The sequence below is a fragment of the Amborella trichopoda genome, chromosome 9, assembly GCF_054954075.1.
Source record: "Amborella trichopoda isolate Santa Cruz 75 chromosome 9, AtrichopodaSantaCruz75HAP2 v2.0, whole genome shotgun sequence".
NCBI lineage: Eukaryota > Viridiplantae > Streptophyta > Magnoliopsida > Amborellales > Amborellaceae > Amborella > Amborella trichopoda.
The window spans coordinates 55593281-55617622 of record NC_142344.1 but is presented as its reverse complement, the minus strand read 5'-3'; the positions used below and the strand labels follow the sequence as shown (position 1 = coordinate 55617622).

Here is a 24342-nt window from a genome sequence, read left to right as displayed (position 1 = left end):
TCTTATTCAAGGATCGGTCACCTTGTTTCGATTCTGCATATATATATATATATAGGAAAACAACCAAATCCATTAGGGAACTAGTGGTTCCGAATAGTAAATCAACGTTTATCTACAATAAAACGACAATCTGGACCGTCGATTCACCAATCCAATCCGGTTTTTGGCCAGTTCACTATTTTTCACGTATTTTTTTGCGAGTTCGCTATTTTTTTTTACAGTAAAATAGCGATCCGGACTGCAGATTTACTGATCCGGACCAATTTTTGGGATACTCGATCCAAGACACCAATTTATTTTTTAAATCACTGATAATTATCAATTCAAACCGATTTGCCAAATCACCGATTCATCCGGCCTATCCGAAATTTAAAACACTGGATATGACTGAGAGAGAGAGATAGAGAATGTGTGACTCGTGACACATGCTATGAGGCACGTTGAGTGAGATAAGAAAGAACCACGAGAGAGAGAGAGAACTACATGGAGTAGTTAAGGTTACATTGAAACTTGGAAGTGGTTATAACATGTATGTGAGTTTGAAGCATTATTTCACTTGCATTTACTTTGAGAGGTAAGACGTGTCAAGTTCCATTTGATTTTGGGACCATTTAATTTTTAGCCATCTAAATTTAATTTAGAGATACTTACCTAATTTAAAAAATATAATAATTAAAAAAAATATTTTTTTATTAAAAATTTATACAAAGAGACAACTTAGTTTTAGTATAAAGAGGTCACAACAATGGGGATCGGGTATCTAGACTCACCGATGACTTCAGATTTTCAATATCCACAGTTATAATTTTTTGAAGTCATTTTTAGAAAAAAAAACTAAAATTACTCGGATATTGAAAATCTGGAATCACTATTGACTATGAATTTTTAATACTCGAAGTTGTATTATAGTTGAGATTTCCATACAACTTCGAATATTCAAAATCCGAAGTCAAGAGGGACTTATGATTTTTAACATCCAAACTTAATAGTCACTTAAAACAAACAAAGACTAGTGATTTTAGATTTAGAATCTCGTTAGTGAGGGTAAAATTGAAACAAAAGATTAACAAAAAAAGGGATTTACTCATAATATACAATTTTTTTTTTGTTTTGAGTTGTGGGGCTTAATATGGCTTGTAGTTATAACTTTGAATTTATAAGCTAGAGTAATGATTTCATGCAACGGTTGTATCATAATATAATGCAACTACACTAAAAAACCATGTTAGAGATATTTGTTTGACACAATTCTTATACTCTTTTCATTCAAAATAATAATCACATAAAAATAAAATTTAGAAAAAAGTGCCCTAAAAAGTTTTTTTCTACCCCAATTAATATAAGCCGTCCATTCTAGTGAGAAGGTTAGATATAGGCCTCAAAAGGATGTTTTTATTCCCAAAATTTTTATATAGTGTTATCATCATTAGATTAACAATGCTAAAAAAGAAAAAAATGATTTTGGATTTGTCAAGGCCTAGATCTTGAAATTCACCGAATGGATGGTCGAGATTCATTGTTGGAGGGTACTAATTTTGACCGTATCTAGGGTGCAAATTGAATTTTTTTTTTTCCATAAGATTGATTATGAGGATGAAGAGAATGGGTGTGCAAATTTTGGAGTCATATAAATGCCAAAAACATGGTTTTTTAGAAGTGTGGTTGCATTATACTATTACACTATTATACCATTGTTGCATGAAATCATTGCTCTATAAGCTAACCCTAGACCTAGGCCATCAAACCTTATAAATCCTAGCTTTTCAAACTAAACATTAGTAAATTTTGTGAAAATAAAGTATAAATTGTATACTTGGTTAATATGGGATGTATATATTGTAATATGTATATTTAGGAAGGGTATATACAATATCTTGTATTTATGGTAAGTCTATGTATAGTATAGGAAACTGTGATTTATTTTTATATTTTATGATATATAATTTTTCTATAAAATACAAGTTTATATGAATATACCATAAATGGACACTGAGTCTATTCGAATAAACCTGAGATGTTTCAGGTGGTATCAGAGCCAAATAAACCTGAGACTTTTCACATAGTATCAGAGCCAGATTCATCTTAGCTATGTATATTATTCGTCCCTAAAGCATTGTGGCTGATTTTCAATATGAGTTTGTTGCTCACCCGGTCGATGCAACTTTTTGACTCTCGGATTTGTCTCTCTGCCGAGTCTTTTTCAATTCTCTAATATGTTTTTCTCTATAGCCATCAGTTCTTGAGGCCATTTGTTCCTTATGTTTGTTCATCCGTCGCTGCTTTTTGTGCTTGTTGATCAAACAATCGGAGCATGGCAACTACTGCATCTACTAGTCATACTATACACCTGAAGTTTCAACTACTCGTTTTCCGCAATTAGTATTCAAACTCCAGCTGCTCTCTCTTATAACATATTGAGTTTGAGGGGGAGTGTGGAAGGAAAGTATGTATTATATACATTGTTAATATAGAAGGTATATATTGTAATCTGTATATTTAGGAATGGTAGATGCAATATCTTGTATTTTATAATAAATCTGAGTATAGTATAGGAAATTATGATCTATTTCTATATTTTATGATGTGTAATTTGTCTATAAAAGATAAGTTTGTATCATGTAAATAACCTTAAAAGATAAGTGCGGTTTGTATAAAGCCTAGGCTCTAAATAATCGAATTAAAGCCTACCTTCAAATAGTGTTGAGAAATGTGGTTTCAATACTATAACTCTTTGTGATAGCCTTAAAATATATTTTTATCTTTATTTATAAAAATTAAAGCTTCAAAAATAGTGTAGATCGACATATCTATGAAAACTTTAAAATCTTGAAAATTGAAGGTCCAAAAATTCATTACGAAATAACTATTTTCAAAACTTGAAATCCATCTTTTTCTCATATCCATACAACTTGATGTCGAGATGATCAATTTGACGATATTTGGGCACCAAAACAACCTCTTATAGTGAATTTTTTGAGATAGGCTCTAATTTTATTGATTAGAACCTCGGCTCTATATAAACTTTCCCAAAGATAAATATTAGTCATGCCCAATGATAAAAAATAAGGCAATGGTTGTAAACAACACGTGGTCTTGATACATGCACTAACTTTGGGTCTTCAGGTGTGCATGGCCGATTAGCCTGGTTAGCTAAGTTTTATTTTCTTTTATTTCTCAATTGATTTAGTTTAATATGTTATAGGTTTTTGGATTTTTGGATAGTATTTTATGCAATATTAAGTCCGATCTGCCACTGGTTCTTAAAGAACTTTGATTTCTCAAGATCTAGTTTCTATTTTAACTGTAATTCGACGGACCCCACTATTTCTACATATTTATATTTTAGCTCATTTGAAGCATAAAATTCAAATGAGGTTTCATCACATATCTCGCCGGATTTGGTTGTAAACAATTAATTATATAATATATAACTACAATTAATTTATATGCTATAACGTATAATTAAATCTTATAATATATATTATTACATTTTAATACATATTAAAAATTATATAATCATTAGTATATAATAACTAACATCAATTATGGAATAATTAATATACATTACAAATGTAAATAATTATATATTACTATATGTAAGTAATTTGTATAAATGTATAAATAATATTTTATGTACAATGATTAATTTGAAGATAATAGAGCATCCAAATATAAATCAAATGACATAAATTTAACGAACAACCCTCCAAAATAGTGGAGATTTGATATGCTCGAAACGATTGTTATTAGGATCTGACTTGTCACTAAACTCTTGAGGGGATGGTGCAGCCAATTTTAGTTTGACTGCCAGTTAGACTGGTTTTATTAGTTTTTTAAAATTCTAAAGATAAAATATGAGTAATATTTAAAAAAGGGTGCGGTTTGTATAGAGCCTAGGCGCTAAACAATCAAATTAGAGCATACCATTAAATAGTATCGAGAAATGTGGTTTCAACACTGAAAATCTTTGTGATAGCCTTAAAATAAAATTTTATTTTTATTTATAAAGTTTAAAGCTTCAAAAATTGTACACATCAACAAATCTTGAAAAATTGAAAATCTTGAAAATTGACGGCCAAAAAATGCATTACATTATCTTGAAAATCTTGAAAATTGAAATCATTTTTTTCTCATGTCCATGCATCTTGATGTCGAGATGATCAATTTTGAGGATTTTTGGGCATCAAAACAATCATCTAGTGGAATTTTTTAGGTAGGCTCGAATGTGATTGTTTAGAGCCTCGGCTCTATATAAACTTTTCCCTTTTAAAAATACGTGATATATTTAGTACGTCAAAAAATAATAATAATACTAACACATTAGTGAAAAAATATTTAATATCTAATATATTAGAAAAATAAAAAGTGTCCAAATTAATTTTGTTAGTCAAACCAGTTGAAACAGGCAGGATGAACTGGCCATATTTAGCGAAACACTAGTTGTGATCGATTTTTTTACCATACTCTTTTACTTTCAACTAAATCGGCCAAAGCATCGTTGGATGGTTTGAATTTGACTGTTGGTTTGTTACGATATTGATAACTTTGCTTGAAACCTCATTGCCCATAGTCTTGACCAGTGTTTCAGAAATCGAATCGGCCTCGAAACCAACAAAAAGCTGAGTCTGACTAACCAGTATACCAACCTGACCAGGCAGGTCTCAGTTGGTCAATAAAGTATTAAAAAAATCTAAAAAATTATGAAAAGTATATTTAAAGCATGATTAAACGTGGATTCTAAGAAATCGATTTGTACCATGGGTATTTTTCAAAAAAAATCAAAAATATGGAAAAATGTAAAAATAAGTATTCATAGCCAAAACACATTCCAATCTTTGCCAAAATGATAAAAATCATTAAAAAAACACATTATAAATAAATCCCTTATTCTTTTGGATCACACACACACACACACACACACACACACACACACACACACACATATATATATATATATATATATATATATATATATATATATATATATCGTTTTTAAAAATTCCTGGCCTGACCACCAAAATTGGACTGTCTAGTGCCCGGTTCCGAGTTGAACAGACCGAGTTTGCAAATACTGGTATTGACTTAGTTCTTTATTTGTTCCACTTGGAGCGACATAAAGGCCCCTAAAAAGTTTGAAATAAGGGGGTTCATTTATTTTATTTTATTTTATTTGACGATAGTTATCACTTTTATTACTTAGGAAACAAACAGATTACATCATACAGCCCCTACATCATTAAGAATAAAAACCTCATCCATCGAGATGCCGCTCTTAGCCAACTTATATGCAACCTCATTGGATTCCCGAAAAACATGCCTAAAAGTTAAGGATAAAATCTTCGTAAGCTTTTGCACCTGTAGCCAGACCGAGTGCAAAATCCACAGCACACGTTGTTCCTTATTGCACCACTGAATTACATTAAGGGAGTCTCCTTCAACCATAATCAGTGGACCAATTTCTTAAACCTTATGAAATTAAGCAGAGCTTAGAATTTAGCCGTATTAGAGGTAGTTGTGCCAATAGGTCCCACATAGGCCAAGTCAACTACACCATTCCAATCACGAACAACCCCCCCCCCCCCCCCCTCCCCCCCCCCCTAAGGACCTGGGTTACCAAGAGAACTCCCATCAAAATACAGCTTCAAACAACTTAAAACAGGGGGTGTCCAACTTCCAATCTGTCTCATCCTAACACTTCTCATAAATACCGGCTAAGCTAAATTGAGCCTTAGATCAACCTCTCTTATCTGACTCTCCTCCCCTAGAACCGACATGCAGCTCCAAGACGTATGTACAATAAGTTGGATCACACTCTTCAAAAGAAGACAAATACCTTCAAAGGTCTGTCTATTCCGCTCCTTCAGTAACTTCCAACAAATAGCACCTCTAATAATTTGCCATAACTTGATCCCTACCTTAAACACGCCAAGCAATACTGACTGGGTAACAATACCTAACACACTATGAGGCAAAGATGCACTAAAACCAACCCTTCCAAAAAACCAATACCAAATATTAGTAGCAAATTGACAATGAATAAGCAAATGCGCAATGGACTCCCCATCCTCTTTACAAAGTAAGCAAATATTTGGGAATATTTTAACCCTCTTAATGAGATTGTTGATCGTGAGCACCTTGTTCAAGCCAGCCAACCACATAAACCACTGAACCTTATGAGGGATCGGCTACTTCCAATTTTGGGAGATTTAAGGTAAGGACTATCAAGGCTGATCATGAAACAACATTGAATACATAGCACTAACTGATTAGACAGCATCCTTACTATGCTCCCAAATAAGCTCATCAGACACAACTTCAGATAAGACTACCTCATCAAGTTTAGAGAGCAAGCTAGATACCTGATTACCCACCATACCAGAGACCTGATTATACCGCAACTGCATATCCCGTACCACTTGCTCACCACCACCTTGAACAATCTCGCTAATCAACACATTAAGGAAGGAAGCTTTGGTAAAAAAGATTTGGCAAGGAGGATTTCAGCGGGCTATCACCCAACCACTTTTGATGCCAAAATGGAACTCGAGCACCACTCCTAGCACACCATCTTATATCTCTATGAAGATAAGCTTTGAACAAAAAGATATATTTCCAAAAAACCGATCTAGATGCACTGGAGCTACCACCACCAATCCACACACCAAACCTATCAATACCATATTTAGCAATGAGGACCTTACACCAAAGTTGATATTTGAACATCAATGTACGCCACCACCACTTAGTCAATAGAGCTTCATTCATGACAGTCAACCTGTAAATACCTACACCACCTTCACTCTTGGGAGTGCACACTCTATCCCATCGTAATAGGTGGAATTTCTTCGAATCTTCAAAGGAATCCCATAGAAAATCACACATCATCTTTTCAACTTTCTTAACAATTATGGAAGATATCTTCAAAAAGGACATTTGATAGATGGGAAGATTAGCCATACACGACTTGACCATTGTAGCACGTCCACCAATTGATAAGTACTTGGGTTTCCACATATCCAACTTAACTTGCGCACGGTGGATGACTCGATCCCATACAAAGATAGGCAGTCTGGAGTTAAAAACTGGAAGGCCCAAATAAGTAATTGGAAACTACTCTACCTTACAACCCATAACCTGTGCCAAATCATTTGCTAAGCCTCCATTGCAATTCACCCTTATCAAATAGGTTTTTAAAATGTTAACTTTCAGACCTAAAACCACTTCACAACACCTCAAGAAGTTTCCTAAGTACTCCATATAATCCTTTTTTGCGTCCAGAAATAACAAAGTATCATTGGCATACTGCATATGAGAAATGACCGGTCCATTGAGTCCCACAGAGAAACTTGCCAATCGTCCATTATTGACCACAATAGAGATCATCAAATTAAACTACTCCGCATAAACAGTGAAGAGGAAAGGAGAAATATGATCACCTTGACGGAGGCCTCTGGAAGACATGAATTTTCCCTTGGGACGACCATCAATAAGAATTGAAAAGTTAGCTGACGAAACACAGCCAAAATCCACTTACGCCACTTCTCCCCAAATCCCATGCTCCTTATAGTTTCCATCAATATACTCCACTCTATCATAAGCCTTCTCCATATCAAGATTAATAACGACTCCAGGCTCGTTACACTCCTTCCTAGAGTGAATACATTATTGGGCAATTAGGATACTATTTGTTATAAGTCTATGATTAATGAAAGCAGTTTGAGGACATGAAATTGAACCACTTAAAACTCTTTTCAACTGCAAAGCCAATACTTTAGCAACAATTTTGTAGAGACTAGTGAACAACGAAATATGCTTAATGTCATATTGTTCCTTAATCATTATTAAGGCAATGAAAGTGCCATTTACCTCTCTGAATAGCTCACCCCTTTCAAGGAAGCTTCAAACCGTGCAGCTCTCCAGAAATCAACGACCAAAACCTATGAAAAAAGCAAATCGGAAAGCCATAAGGTCCTAGAGCCTTATCCCCTGACAGGGATAAAACCGCGGCTTTCAGTTCTTCCATTGACTTATCCACCTCCAAACCAGCCACCAGCTCCGCTGATAAAGTTCTAAAAGGAACACGAACCAAACGAGGAGTAGCAATAATACCAGATGAAAAGGCCTTATAGAAGTGCTCGATAATAGCTAAATTACGCATCTCCAAGTCATCTTACACTACCCTTGCAATAGTGATCCCTGAGATATCATTCTATCTCCTACGCGAACTCGCTATAGCACGAAAAAATTTGGTGTTCAAATCGCCCTCCTTTAGCCATTTCACCTGAAACCTCTGTCTCCAATATATTTCTTCAGAGGTGCGCAACTCTTTGAGGGATTTAATTTTTCCTACTCGCTCCCTACCCACTAAGTCAAAGAGAACACCACCATTTTGAATACGGTGATCAATAACTTGAATATCATCCAACAGTTGGTCAATATTAGCTCTTAATTGATACTTAATATCTCTCTTCCACGCTATTAACTTATGTTTCACAAATAGCAGTTTTTTATGCATCTGATAATCAAGAGAACCAAAGGTTATAACACTTTCCCAAGTCCTTCTAATAATATCCACTACACCCTCCTCTAATAACCAACCTCACTCCAACTTAAAAGGCTTAGGACTGCCAAACTGAGACCTCAAGCACAACAACAAAAGGTGTGTGGTCGGAGGATAGCCTAGGCAATGTTTTGACCAACGCCAAGGAGAAACTTGCAAGAAACTCACAAGACAGCAAGAACCTGTCAATCTTGGTCATAACCAAATTCCCGGGGTAATTATCCATCCAAGTAAACAAAGCACTTTGCAAAGGCAGATCCACCAAACTAAGACGTTGGATAAAACAGTTGAACAACAACATAGAATAATTAATCCTATACCCTTAGAAATACTCCTCAAGCCATCTGATTAAATTAAAATCCCCACCCACACATAAAGGTATATTCAACCCAGACAAAAACACCAATAAATCATCAAGAAAAACCGATTTTAGAGAAGCATCATTTGGGCCATAAACATTCACTAAACCCCCTACACAATTTGGTTTTGGACCTTCAAACATAGTAGCAATCCATCTTTCCCCTTTTAAAACCTCAAAACAATGCAAAATTTGAGGATTCCATAACACCCATAAACCCTCAGAAAGCTCATTAGAGTCAATCTCATCAAAACTTACTGCTCCAGAGCCCCAAACACATCGAGCCCCAACAAGATTAGGGCTGGGAAGTTTAGTTTCTTGTAAAATTACAACATTAGATTTAAATTTCGTAGTTAAGAAAAGCACATCCCTCTTACAACTAGCACCCCCTAACCCTCTAACATTCAAAGAAAGAATTGACATTAAGGAAAGTAAGAAGAAGAACCTGGACCTTCAAAATCAGGTACTGCCGTCTCAACATCAGCGCTATTATCACCATCATCCTCACCAGAGCCAGACTTCGAACTAACTTCAAATGGAGCTTCCACATTCAGTTTCGGCTCCCTAATAATTAGATTAGGACCCCTGGTCCTTAGCCTGCTAGAGAACCTGGAAGGGGCAGCAGACCACTTCCCTTTACCTTTGACAGAAGTATACTTCTTTCATTTGTTCGTTAGGGGACCTTGACTGCACTGGGCTTGCGATTTCTCCACATTCTCATAATTCTCAGTACCTTCACGAGCATCAGGAACACCCTTAGGCTTCGATTTGGACCTATTTGCTATACATACTCCATCAAGACCTACCTTCGTAGCATTCTTCTTCTCTTTGATTGCTTGAACAATCACACCAATGGGGACGTTATCATTAAACTCAGCTCCCAAATCATCCAAAATGGCCCCTATCTCTTAACATTTCGCATCATCAACCCCCATTGATCCCATTGGTACCACTAGAGAACGAGGGAAGAAAGCAATTGAGGTTGCCGGCTCCATGGGCACCAGTGTTGACAAGGGGTCTTCCACTCCATCATCTGCCAAAGCAGCAACAACACTGTCATGTACGTCATCAACCATTTCCGACGAAATATCCTCCGCGCTTTCTCCTAGTTCTTCCACCAAATCTTCCCCAACCCCAGATTATGAAGAGACAGGGAACCTACGTTGAGCTCCACTTCAGCCTAAAAAACAACCACCATGGCTTGCTCATCCACTTCCAAAGGATCAAAACGAGGTCTATCACCCACAACAGAGCACTTCTTTGCTCCTTTACGGCATGGGATAAATCTTAGTATGTCCGCCATCAAGATTGCGTAGATCAAAAGCCCAACCAACTGTTTAGACGCTGCAAAAACTAGAGAAACAGGCGGGGCAAGAATTGGGAATGGTTTTTTGAACCCTTGAGTTTCCTTTTCCCCAGCTGCATTTATCCCCGACATCACCCTGCCACTTTCTCAACTCTCACCGTCCTTAACCAACATAACTTTTCACCAACTTCATCTGGTGAACCCACGGTAATATGAGGTTTCGATATAGTCCCAGCATGATATCGGCTCTCCTCCGGGATCTTCGCCACCGACTTGACATAATTTACCATACAATCCAGTAAGCGCCTTACTGGAACCGATCTTTGCGTGATTTTAAAACATTTAAAAACCGACTTCCATTTCTTAGAATCACGTCGATTAGAATTAAAGATTTTTCCGCCCATTTTAAAATTATCCGACTGATAGAGCTCAAACTCCACTGCCAGAATTCCATTGTTTTGCTGATTCCACTGGAATCTTGTCGGAGATTTTCGCCAACACACCTCGGTCCAATCTTTCCCTGCACGTGTAGCCTCCACATTACCAATTGGTTCCACCAGACCTATAGGATTTACAATACTTTTGAGCATGTCATAACTATTTGGCACCTCAAAATTTTTTATCATCCCCATATCTATACTTTCCACAACCACGTCAATCAAAAAGCAATCCTTGCCCACCTGTAATTTGATTTGTCTTAGCCAAGGAATTCCGGCAATACGACGAATTTGTACCCTAGCGAAGGAAGCACATGAACCCCTCAGAATGTTATGATCAATATCATATAATTCACCAAATAAATTGGCAATATCTTTAAGCATTGCTACATCCCACACATGAAGGGGAACGCCCCATAAACGAACCCAGAACAATTCCTTATTGACAAAGGAAGAATGCATCGTCGGACTCCAAGCGATCAAAGTCATCATGGACCCACACACTCTATAAAACCTCTCCTTCCAAGCACTCACCACATCACGATCCGACTGCAGAATAAAATCCACCGTACCACTACCTAAACGGAAAGCCTCGGGCAAATATGAGAGGTTTCATCCTCTCTTAGCCCAATTGTATAGACCAAAAGGAGACAAAAGGAACCTACCACAATTCGCCGAACGCGAGCAACAACAACCTCAGAACCATTGAAAGTAACCTTTGGAATAAAGGACTTCATTAATCAACTAAAAAGCCTCTCTCTCTCTCTCACTCAGCTATGGAACTGGTCTATGTAGATCTATATCGGAACAAGACCAACAATTATCTTATAGAGAATACGCAGAGAGCCAAGAGAAGATGGGATAAAATAGAGTTTAGCTTTCACCTTTCAGCCCAAATGGAATGTTCAGATATAGTTGGGGACCCAAGTTTGGTACTTGTGCCACACAACCACAATGACTGCCCCTCAGTTATTTTATTTTGGCCCAATGATGCCTTAGCTGGCCTTAGGTGGTTCCCAAAATTTCAGAATGAAAAATCATCCCAAACTAGCTATTTTGATTTAGCAAGTAGAAGTAAGAGCATAACATACGTGCTATTGATATAATTCTTCATATACTCTACACAGTGAACTGATACATAACAACCGTCAAATTTTATACTGCACTGCTTGGGCTGGTGACCTCCAAACATGACTGTAGATGCAACCCATTTAACATGCCATGGCTCTGCCTTGCTCAATACACAGAGCCAAGAAGTTATTTACTCAGGGGCACAGTAGTTATTAAAGGCAGATATTTTCTCAGTCAACGCAACCCATTTAACCTACCGCGGTTAGCACGCGACCCGCCTAGAAATAAATATATAGTTTAAAACTATAAATAATATTTAACATGAGATTGGAAAAAGAAATAACTTTTAAAAACTAAAAATAATAATATATCAAGAAAACATTAAATGGACCGCCTATTTAGATGTTTTGTACCTCTGAACAATATATTGTAGAAATGTGGTCTAGCATGAGACAATAACGCATTTTTGAACGGTTAATTTTCAAGTTTTCAAATATATGTTGATCTACACTATTTTTGAAGCTTCAAACTTCATAAATAAAAATGAAAATATATTTTAAGGCTATCACAAATATTTTCAGTATTGAAACCACATTCTCGATACTATTTGAAGGTTGTCTCTAATTTGATTGTTTAGAGCTTAGGCTCTATACAAACCACACCCATTGTTCAATAAGGTAATTTTTAAAATATAGGCTCTGCACAACTAAATAATGGAAAAAGTTTATTTTTTGTAACTTTAAAATGTAGTATTATAGATGCACCTCAAAAATCTATTGAAAAGATTGTTTTAATGTTTAAAAATCCTATAATTGATCATTTCGACATCGAGATGTATGAATATGAAAAAAAAAAAATTGAGTTAAAAAAATAGTGTATCTTGCAACACATTATCTAGATCATCAATTTTCAAGATTTTCATATTTTATAGATCTACTAGATTTTAACTAATTTTTAAGTTTAAAATTTTATATTTAAATATAAAAATAAAATTTAAGATAATCTTAATAATTTTGTATACGAAAGTTACATGATATAACCAAATTTGGAGGTGTGTTCAAGTTTGCAACCTTCTAGAAACCACACCCCTGAATAATTGGCCTGGCTGAGCCCATCAAAACTATGTGCATGTAGAAAGAAAGAAAAGCTAAGTACCATTATTGCCCCTCCCATGGCTTCTGCAAATCTCTACCTCCAAACCTTAAACCATTTCAAGCCCAATTCCCTTTCTCCATGTCCAAAAGTACCCCCCTTCCCCTTTTTTAAACCTTATCAAAGAACCTCAAGATTACACTGTCTGAACAGAGCTAATTCTAAGGTTTTGAGGTCAAGGACTTCAACAAATGGAAACGCTAGAATCATGGGTGCTTTTATATCTCCTCCTGCTCCAGACCCATATACCAGAGGTTTTGAAAGTGGGGGTTTTGCAGAGCAAAGTTATTTGGGGGCTAAAGCTGCTCCTCCATTGAGTTGGGATCTTATTGGGACTTTGTTGATTAAGCACAGGCTGAGAATTGCAGTTTCAGTTGTTTCTTTATTGGGTTGTACGGCATGTATTCTTTCCATGCCTTTGCTTTCTGGTATGTCCCCCCAGAACCCATTTTGTAGCAAATTATTTGTTGTTTATGAAATCTAATTGTTTTTTGTTTTGTTTTGTTTTTTATGTAACTTTAGCTTCTGAACTGGTCAATATGAATGTGGCTAAGGATGTTAGGATTTTTTTTTTTTGGTTAATCTGCTAATTGTATTGGAAATTGTATTTAATGGAGTTCTTTTGTTTTGAGTAAAATTTCATGGTAAATAATGGATTCCTTAGAATACACATGGAACATCTTCTGCCGTCTTTTGTATATTGCATTTTGTCAATTTATTTTGAAGTTACCTATTTTTTTTTCTCAATTTATTTAGAAGTTAACTTTTTTTTTTAACATTTATAAGTAGGTGATAATGATATAGACCTTTTTCATGGAAGTTACAAGCTTCTCCTCTTTTAAGCTTGGCTATTTGGATTGTGCACTATTCACTCAGTTAGAATCCTATTAGTGTCTGATGTATGTTTCTTTTTTCCAGTTGTTGCTACAGGCCTATTGTTGACAAATTTCTATTTGCCAAACTGCTGACAGTGTTACTGAGTTCAATACACTTTTTACTGAATATGATTATCCATAGCTTACCTCTGCTGACAATTTTAATTGGTTATTTACTTATCTGTCACAGGAAAATTTTTTGAGGTACTTATTGGGAAGAGGCCGGAGTCTTTATGGGACGTGCTCACTAAAGTGGGAGTTTTGTATATTTTAGAGCCAATTTTCACTATTATTTTTGTCATAAACATGAACACTATGTGGGAAAAGGTGATGAAAGCCTTAAGAGTTCGAATTTTTGGGAGGATATTGGTTCAGAAGGTATGATTCCTCTATTTTAGCTTGTTAATAAGTTATGTATGAACCCATTGCATATTCTGGACCACACTGGGAAATTTTTTTATGTTCTCAAACATCATCAGCATTCAGCGATAATGATATCTACAAGGTAAACATGCTTTTATCAAACAGGAAAGCATATCACTTTGGTGCATAAAAAATGCCATTCTCATTACTGTGCTTTTTATACTGGATTCTTTTATCTCTCAAGGTTTCTGTCATTGCTTGTCAAGATACTTCTGATATTTTATCCATTTGCGCTTTTCCTTTCTAGTATAATTTGCTGTGTTGTTTCTTTGTGCAGGTAGAGTTTTTCGATAGATACAAGGTGCCATTTTCATCTCATCCTTTTCTAATCGTCTGTCATATCTTTCATTTCTATTTAAATAATACATAGGCACAAATTATAAATTGACAAGTTGTGATATCAGTTGGAAAGTCATCTAGTTATAACCTATATAGATTCTCCTAAGTGCAAACTACATTGAATTTTATGGTTAATTTGATGTATGGGATCTGTCATTATTTATTGCTCTGACATGATACGCATCTTCCAATGCCAAATATATGGTACTGAACTATGACAAAATTGACAATTAGCCCCAAGATATCTACTGGTTTCTTAGGCACTGACGATGATGATGATGATGATATCTACTGGTTTTTTAGGCACTGACGATGATGATATCTACTGGTTTCTTGGTGTAATTGGTTCGTTTGCTTGGATGTAACACATGCTAAAATTGGGAGCTCTACTTTTATTGCATGCTATTACCAGGATTTACACAAATCTTTTATTCTAGTTCTTAGATTGAAATATGTTTGCAGTTGAGGAGAGACAAACCAGCCTATTGCAAAGCATTTTCATGTTATTGTCATATTCAATCAAGGAACATAAAAGAGTACATATGTGTGTGAGATGGCCTTGAAATAAGCCCTTTCTCTCTCTTTCTCTCTCTCTCTCTCTCTCTCCCCCTCTCTTTCTATGTGCGGGTGTGTGTTGCTCACACATGCGCAGATGTGGGCATGCACATACACGGGCGAGTGTGTGCTTGCATGCATGTGTTTATGCATGCTTGTGGGTGTCCTCTCTATTGTCATTCAACTACTTGTCTGAAAGAATACAATTTATCCCTGCATATACCCAGAATAGGACTTATGTGCACCTTATCTTTTCTCAGGTCGGTGAGCTAACAGGACTGCTGACCTCTGATTTGGGTTCTCTGAAAGATGTTGTTAGTGAAAATATTTCAAGGGATCGTGGATTTAGAGCTTTTTCTGAGGCAAGCTACTATAAGCTATACAAATGTGGCTTGAGATTGCCTATTTTGACAAGTATGAATGCGGCATATCGTTGTTCAAACTTGATAGATATTCAAGTGTCCTGCCTTCTTTTTTCACTTCTATTTCATATGGTTATGCTGTTATCTTGGTGAGTAAACCAAAATAACACATAAAAGCAAATGCATGCAGAAATATGGTCTATGCCGGTAATAATATCTAAAAAATTTCAAAGATACAGATTTCTCCTCTGCAAATTGTGCTTCTGCTCTTTCTAATAGTTTCTTATTTAATTATCAATCTGATTTATTTGGATCTACAGTTGTCACTCTTATTAATTTATTTCTTCTTCATCTTTGTAGGTTATGGGAACAATATGCATACTTTTCTCGCTATCAATCCAACTTGCTCCTGTTTTGGGCCTGCTGATGCTATCTGTGTCGGGTTTTGTAGGTAAAGAATTTATTGCTTGGATCCAACTGTTGTTTTTTCTTTTTCCTTTTTTCCCAACTTTTTTTGGGATTTTCCATCTCTAATAATCATATAACATCTATGAACCAATGTAAGCATGTGTTTATCTATTGATCCTGTTTGTTCACCGTACTTGTATTTGAATTTTACTTATTCTTTTGTGTTTATCCTAATATCAGCCTGTTTACTTGATTGCTGATTCCTGCCCATTCCCCAATGTATGCATCCACATATAGAGTCAAGGCAGCTCTTTCAAAAATGTACTTTCTTTCAAAAATTTACTTTCTTTCAAAAAAATTATTCCTCTTTTTTATTCTATTCATGGTTTTTAGCTATGTACAAGCGTTCAACTGTACCTCTCTTCAAAGCTCATGGACTGGCTCAGGCTCGCATTTCTGATTGTGCAACTGAAACATTTTCTGCTATTCGTACTGTAAGTCATTAAACTGGTGATTGATTGCCTTGATGATGGGAAACTTGTTATATAACATGAGGAAAAAAGTGATTTAACCTGATGGACTGTGGAAAAACCATGGTCTATTGTGGTCATCACTATCCAGGTATCCGATGAAATGATGGACGGCGATGGAGCAAGCGTAGGAGTCACAGAAGAGAACATGGCCCCAATGATGGATCCCACTGTCTCCATCGCTATCTGTAATTTCAATGGATGGTGGCGACCGAATAGGCCATGGTTTTGCCATAATCTGTTGGATTTTTGTAAGGGTTCCCATTACTTTGACGCTGATTCTTCTAAATTTGATTAATTCTATCATAGGTGAGATCCTTTAGTGGTGAGAAACGACAAATGTCGATGTTCATTAATCAGGTAAAATTTCTAGACTTCCCAAATTGCCTAGTGTTCCCTAAAGACTAAAATTTACAAGTGTTCCCTAAATCATTACTGATTAAAGTTTCATTAATCATACACGAGAGAATCATTGATGAGTAAAATATTCAATATTTTCTTCCGTGAAGCGTGGCAGATTCTTCCTTACAAGATCAGTGGAATGAAACTTGGAATCCTGAAGTCTGCAAATGAATCACTGACCAGAGTCATGGTCTATATATCTTTGATGGCTTTATATTGCCTCGGTGGAAGCAAAGTAAAAGCAGTAAGTATTTTTGGTAGTGTATATGCCTTTTAGAACTACTTAGCAGTGAGTATTTTTAGTAGTGTATATGCCTTTTAGAACTACTTTTACTTGTCATTGGGTTATGAAATAGAAACTCCATATAAGGCGAGGCATTAATTTCCTGCAGAAGTTATGCGAATTGATCCGAAGCTGATTTAGTTCATGCAATTGAACCTCCATTCTTCTCTAAAAACTTCTGGAAATTATGCTATAATCCTCATGGTCATGAAATCCATACTCACGTGGGTCATCACCATCTAATCAATGTTTGAGAGTGGTGGAGAGAGACCAGGTGTTACAAAAGTAAAAGTGAAAGTAATTATAAAAACAAAACCCAATAGTTATCCTCCCAAAAGTGCTTTTTGACACCTTGCCCAAAAATCCAGTAGGCTCAAGTGATGGGCTTATCTTTGGAAAGCCTGAATATCCTTGTGCCCAGGCTTTCTGTTTCCGTGTTTTGTGTGTTGGTATTTCTTTTTCTTATCTTCAAATGCATAGGAGTTATAAATTTAAAAGTTTAATGCTTACAACATGAATTTCCAGGCATTGTGCATGCAGGCTATGGTTTTAATGATTTTAAGTTTTTTGAAGTTATATTATGACATAGAATTATTAAATCAGCCTGTTCTCTTAAGAAATATTATACATTTTTTGCAGGGGGAGCTTTCTCTTGGAACCATGACCTCTTTCATTGGGTACACATTCACTCTAACCTTTGCAGTGAGTGAGCAACTCTAGTTACGCCTTTGTGCTGAATCTTCAACTTGCTCATTTGTACATTTAAAGTGTTTCATATGGTCTTGTTATTTATTTGGTTGAAGTGTTTCAGGTACAAGGATGTGTTAACACACTAGGAGATCTGCGTGGAACACTTGCAGCTGTAGAACGAATTAATTCTGTATTAACTGGGTCTGAAATTGATGAATCATTGGCTTATGGTCTGGAAAGAGATGCCCAAAGAGGAAGCCTGGATATTGGTAATCTTGGTTCCTTATACAAGGATGGTGAATACCTTCAAAGTCCAATCACACATTATAGGTTGGAGAAAACAACCTCCAGTGGCTACCATCTTGCTTGGTCTGGTGATGTTTGTCTTGAAGGTACATACAATTTGTTCTCATTGTTAATGTCCTTTCTTTTTCAAAGAACTATAATTTATTGATTACGAATAAATTATTTCCTAATCAAATGCCTTGTACTTTCTTTTTGGGATATATCTCACCTATTTTGACAATATCAACTGGGAAAACTACTTTACAATCCAATGGATAATGGAAAACCATAGTGGGCAGTCATGGAGAGAGAGTGGGTACGATCCTGATATGCCCAGATATGGATATGGATGTGATTATATGAATACATATGCTGAGAATGGGAACACGAAGTGGCAGTCGTTGAAATCCAAGACGTGGATACAAGTACGAGTATCCTATCTAACACATCAACAAATATATTTTCTAGTCTTGTGTAATACACACATTTGGTGCATCAGACATTAATACATATGTGACCTTATCATAATGCATAATATATTGATATTATATCCTATTTTGTGTTATATTTTTTATAATTATCTCATTTTATATTTGCAAGTGCAACATCCAGTATTAGTACAGTGCTTAAACAACACAACACGCGAATGTTAAGCATATATACAAGAATCTGTGCATCACAGGACCTACCATTAGGAGATATATCCTGTTTGGTGGATGCCACTTTCTCCATCACAACTCATTGTTTCATTGGGATGGTGGTGATCCAAGTGGACTATTGACCCTAAGTCATAGTCCATTTGATTACAGTATACTTTTCTTACTGACTAATACAGTTTACTCATTTGGGATTGCAGATGTGTACTTCTCTTATCCATTGAGATCTGATGTCGATGTCCTCAATGGTCTGAACCTAACACTAAAATGTGGGACCATAACAGCTCTTGTGGGTCCGAGTGGTGCTGGGAAAAGCACAATTGTGCAGCTTTTGGCGCGCTTTTATGAGGTATAGTTGTGTACTTTTAGATTTCTTCTTTTAGTAATTAACTACCACTTCTATTATGGTGAACCAATCTAGTAGATATTATGTATTATATTTGCAGCCAACCAAAGGTCGCATAACAGTGGGTGGAGAAGATGTCCGGGCATTTGATAAAAGTGAGTGGGCCCGAGCTATCTCAATAGTGAATCAGGTATTGCTTCAAGTTAAAATTATGATACACATTATTTTGATTATTAGACAACTTGGAGAGTAGTTCGTTATTATTCCAAAGTTTGACTATAATCTGGTTTTCAATCTTGAGCTGTACTTTATGCCCTTGGTGTTTTATCATATATTTAATGATATATCCTTTTCTTTTCCTTTTGGGTATGTAATGATCCTTTGAGAGTCACCCAGTTCAATGTGGGAGCCACTTAATGTAGCCAGGAATGCTCTTACAGTTGATCATGTGACATCTGGTGCCGATTTTAACTTTCTCTTTTATCAGGAACTTGAAACTTTTCGATCGGTGTCATTTTCTTTTTTGGGTAATGAACATTGTCATTTTCTCTTGCTATCTTGCTTGCAGGACCCCATCTTGTTTTCAGTGTCGGTTGGAGAAAATATTGCATACGGGTTGCCAGATGAGGATGTCTCTAAGGAGGATATTGTGGAGGCTGCAAAAGCTGCAAATGCACATGATTTCATAATCTCTCTTCCGCAGGTTCTCTCTCTGTCTGTCTCTTTCTCTCTCTCTGTCTGTCTCTTTCTCTCTCTCTCATTCATTCACACACACACACACTAGCTGATAACATAAACATTCTCTATCTCATTAATAATGTGCCTCCATGTTCTTAATTTTTAAAGCATATAAAATGGATTATAATTGTTTTGCAATATTTTGGGTCAGATTTGGTTTAGGTCCATGAGGTTTGCCCAGAGTCACTTAAGAAATGTCTATTTGAAATAGAACTCTTTTTTTCTTCGAAAAACAGATACAGGTATTTTTTTATACAAATTTAGATTTGATAATTGCTGACATCCAAGGAATATGGTCTAAAATACATTTTCTTGTTAAGAAATTTATTCTTTTATGAACTTTTTTTGGCTGAAATTTAGAATCAAAATTTGGGATTTGACCCCGCATTCTGTATAGAAATTTCCTTAAGCTTGGTATGTGGGCTTTTGGGGAATTTGTAGACCCATTACTTTCTCCTATGAATTAGTTACTTGAATAGTTCTAATTACTGCTTTGTATTTTTCTAAGGGCTATGACACACCAGTTGGTGAACGTGGGGGCTTGTTGAGTGGAGGGCAGAGACAGGTAAATGTGGGTAAATTTGCTGAGATAACCAAAATTGAGGTATACCAACTAACTCTTTTCTTGCACAGAGAATAGCCATTGCTAGAGCTCTCCTCAAGAATGCCCCGATTTTGATACTTGACGAGGTATGTTCATGCAAGCAAATATTTTTTTGAAGTAAAATCTATACATATACCACAAGTTTTAGAGTAAAATACGCAAATGACACCTCTTAAAAGATTTAGATAGCTGCCACATTTTTAAGAAAGTGCTGATGAAAGCTGCCCCTTGTATATGAAAATCAATATTTCCATGTACTCTCTCTCCTGATTAGAGAGAGGAGGGGCTGTCATGGCAGCTGTTCCCCCTTGGAGAGAGAGAGAGAGAGAGAGAGAGAGAGACAGATGTGGGCAGTAATGGTTTATTGGAGCTCTGTTCGTCCCCATATAATGCATGTCATTAGAGAGAGGAGTTGCAGGTTTCTCATTTAGATGGGTACGTTGTAATTATAAACGTAGTACAATTGCCTTTGTTTTTCGTATAAAGCGGCTCTCAGTTTTGTAAATTTCTCCTGAAAGGCAGTAACTTTCTCTTTATCACTGAAACCGATGGCATTTTCTTAAGGGATAGCTTACCATAATCCTAGTCCACTAATTGCCTTCGTTTTTCCTACAAAACGGCTCTCAGTTTGGTAAATTTCTCCTGAAAGGCAGTAACTTTCTCTTTATCATTGAAACCGATGGCATTTTCTTAAGGGATAGCATACCCTAATCCTATGGACTAGATGAAGCCACAAATCATGGAAGAAGCATAGCCCACTTGGTTCATGACCTTCTAAAGAAATAATGGATGGTTTGTAAAGAAGCATTGGGTTCCCGACTCCGCTTCCATCACATCATCCAATGGACTGTGGCTTTTATAGTCAATTGGACTATAGAGTAATATCCGTTTGTTGTGTCTTTTTTATGTTCCCATGTTCATTAAGGATTAGCACCTGACATGTGTTTGCATCATGGGTCCAGGCCACCAGTGCCTTAGATGCAGTGAGTGAAAGATTAGTCCAAGGTGCTCTAAACCATCTAATGAAAGGGAGAACCACGCTGGTCATTGCCCACAGGCTAAGCACTGTCCAAAATGCACACCAGATTGCTCTATGTTCACAAGGAAAGATTACGGAGCTTGGGAGCCACTCCGAGTTGCTAGCCCTTAAGGGTCAATATGCTTCTTTGGTTGATACACAGAGGCTTGCTTTTGAATGATGATGGCTGTGTCGGCTTATAGTTCTTAATGGAACAAGGCATGTATCGGTAATATTGGCATCGGTGTCGGCTTATAGTTCTTAATGGAACAAGGTATGTATCAGTAATATTGGCATCACCTGTGGCTTTCTTTTTTGTGTTTCATTTTTCACTATGTGTAGAAATAGCTTAGTTTCTTTGAATTCTTCTTACTATGCAAGCACGGGTCTATGCATGTACCCACCGATTGTATTAGTTTGGAAGAAATTTAAAATATGTGTAATAGACATTCATTGAGTTACGATATAATATTTACAGAATTCATCATTACAAACATATGAGAACTTATGACCTCATTGAGGGTATGACCCTTAATAGAGCAAAATGACAGATCACAATTTGTATACTTGACTCCAATTAGTTAGGAAAAGGCTTTGACAATGATACAGATAATTACAAATATCTCTCTTTCTTTTTGCATTTAAACTACGTTATATATGCTCTATCTCACTCAAGATCAGTTGGAGAATTTGTATGTAGGCTCTATCCTTTCATGTTAATCTCTCATCTTTGGGGGTGCCATCTTTTCTTCTGGGATACTATTCTGGATCTTACATAATATCTCCTTTGGTGTGTTTTAGAAAGAGAATAGTATATTTGAATGGTTCTCTAGCTTGGTGGGGTTTTCTTTATGGATGTGGTTTGTAGAAGGATGAGGCCCCAAACAATCAAAGTAAGGCACGCATTCAAATTGTTTCAGTATTTAAAATCTCTGTGATAGCCTTCATCTCTAATTATAAAACTTAAAGCTTTAAGAAATAGTGTAGATTGAGCATATCTATGAACGTTTGAAAATCTTGAAAATTGATACTCTAAACAATGCATTACGAAATGTGCCATTCCAAGACTTGAAATCCATTTTTTTTCATGTGAATCGAGATGACTGATTTGAGGATTTTTGGGCATCAAAGATTCTCTTTTAATGAAGTTTTTAGGTGCGCTTTAATTTAAAGCTTAAAAAATAGTATAGATTGAGCAGAAATATTTGAAACTATTGAGCATTGTCAGCCTATATAATGCATTATAAGATATACTACTTCTCGAACTTGAAATCTATTTTTTTCCACCTCTATATATCTTGAGGTCGTGATGATCAATTTGAGGGTTTTTAGATATCGAAACTTCCTCTAGTGAATTTTTTAGGTACGCCTTCATTTGGTTGTTTAGGTCCTCACCTTATAAAAACTTTTCCTTGTTTTTATGGCTTTGTCTCTCTCTCTCAATGCTGACCCATATTGTGGATTTTCAAGTCCTTCATCTGGTTGAGCTCTTTTATAGAAGCCTGGGGCTAATTTCCTGAGTACAAAGTATACATACACTGCTGTTGTATGTTATGTGGTACACCATGGCGTCAGGCCAGGCACATATCCACCGTCCATCAATCGAAATGGATGGTAAATACCCCCATGGTGTGCCATAGAGCGTACACCATATATTTAAGCTACAGTCAAGATCAATAGTTTTATTACTAGAATGGCTATGAATGCCCCATGTTGTACCATACCACACATCATGGTGTGTATATACACCACGCATGAACCTGACGATTGCCCTATAAAAGTTTGGGAGACTAGCAAAGAGAGTCTCCCGTCCACATGATGTGGACAGTAAGAAGGGTGCACAATTCCCTTCTTACTGTTCAGATTCACCATACAACATCTATCGGTTCAAATTTAATTTTATATATTTTTATTTAGGGTGTAGTTTCTATAAGGTTGCAACTCTAAACAATCTAATTAAGACGCATCTCCAAATTTTATCATAATATGTAATTTTTGTGTAAAATTTTTTTAGGGTTATCTGATAATCTATTTTCATATTTAACTATAAAATTTTAAACTCTAAAAATGGTTAAAATCAAGTAGATTTATAAATATATGAAAATCTTGAAAATTTACGGTCTAGATAATGTGCTGCAAGATGCACTATTCTTGAAACTTAAAATCTTTTTTTTTTAATTTTTTAATTTTTATTTTTTCATATTCATACATCTCGTTGTCGAGATGAGGGTTTCTCAATGTTAAGACAACATTTTTTAATGGATTTTTGAGATACATCTGGAATTCTAAGGTTGCAACTTTATATAAACTTTTTCTTTTTATTTAAAATTTTATTTTGCCTGAAATTTAAGACATATTATTTTAAAAATAAAATAATTGGCCAAATACCCTCAAGTAAGGATATTTTAGTTAATTTATTTTATTTAATATATTATTATTTATTATTATTATTTGGTGCCCAAATTTAAAATATATACATCACAAATTTCAGGTAAAATAATTGTGAAATTAAAAATAAAATAAAAATAAAAAATAAAGTTAATTTTCGATCATTAGATGCCGTATGGTTCAATGTGAACTATTGAATCTGCTTGTGCACCCTTGAAGCGTCCACGTATGAGGTGGATGCTATACCATCCCTTTGTTGAGACCCTTGTCCGGAAAAATTGGCAGAACTCCCCTTTAACCTGGAACAGTTTCGTACAAGTATTTTCAAAAACTCTTAAGGGCCATTTGGATACCTGGAAATATATTGTTTGTGAAATATATTACTGATGTAATAGATTACTGCCTAATACATTACCCACAAATAGACTGTTACTTGTTGGGAAGTATTTAGATGCAACTTAAGAAATGCATTGATAGTGTTTGGCTATGTCGGGAAGAAATATGGAAAATGTATTACCAATATTTATCAACACTTGCCTATAAATTATTATTTTTT

At 35.7% G+C, this 24342-nt stretch overlaps 1 protein-coding gene across 11 annotated transcripts; it reads left to right on the top strand.

The window, feature by feature from the left end:
- The first annotated feature begins 12777 nt into the window (after nucleotides 1-12777).
- Nucleotides 12778-21894, top strand: ABCB28 (non-intrinsic ABC protein 8). Of its 11 annotated transcripts, none has more exons than XM_020675721.2 (16): nucleotides 12778-13312; nucleotides 13950-14137; nucleotides 14460-14483; nucleotides 15337-15438; nucleotides 15799-15889; nucleotides 16240-16340; nucleotides 16686-16736; nucleotides 16894-17022; nucleotides 17701-17763; nucleotides 17873-18143; nucleotides 18893-19041; nucleotides 19139-19228; nucleotides 19607-19741; nucleotides 20285-20341; nucleotides 20410-20466; nucleotides 21343-21894. In XM_020675721.2, the coding sequence occupies exons 1-16, from the start codon at nucleotides 12904-12906 to the stop codon at nucleotides 21577-21579; spliced, it is 2154 nt and encodes a 717-aa protein (XP_020531380.2). In that variant the 5' UTR covers nucleotides 12778-12903; the 3' UTR covers nucleotides 21580-21894. The 11 variants fall into 11 exon arrangements, 4 of the variants coding, with proteins under 4 accessions (XP_020531380.2, XP_088704401.1, XP_088704403.1 ...); XR_016041574.1 differs by having other exon boundaries at nucleotides 12797-13312; nucleotides 17701-17738; XR_016041576.1 differs by having other exon boundaries at nucleotides 12797-13312; nucleotides 17701-17738; nucleotides 19139-19496.
- The last annotated feature ends 2448 nt before the right edge of the window (nucleotides 21895-24342 follow it).

Bases quoted from the DNA above. Each gene is read 5' to 3' on its own strand.
- ABCB28 (XM_020675721.2), top strand. From the start codon at position 12,904: ATGGCTTCTGCAAATCTCTACCTCCAAACCTTAAACCATTTCAAGCCC. The intron at 14,484-15,336 runs GTGCCATTTTCA...ATCTTTTCTCAG, and splicing joins AGTTTTTCGATAGATACAAG to GTCGGTGAGCTAACAGGACT. The intron at 15,439-15,798 runs GCAAGCTACTAT...TCATCTTTGTAG, and splicing joins GATTTAGAGCTTTTTCTGAG to GTTATGGGAACAATATGCAT.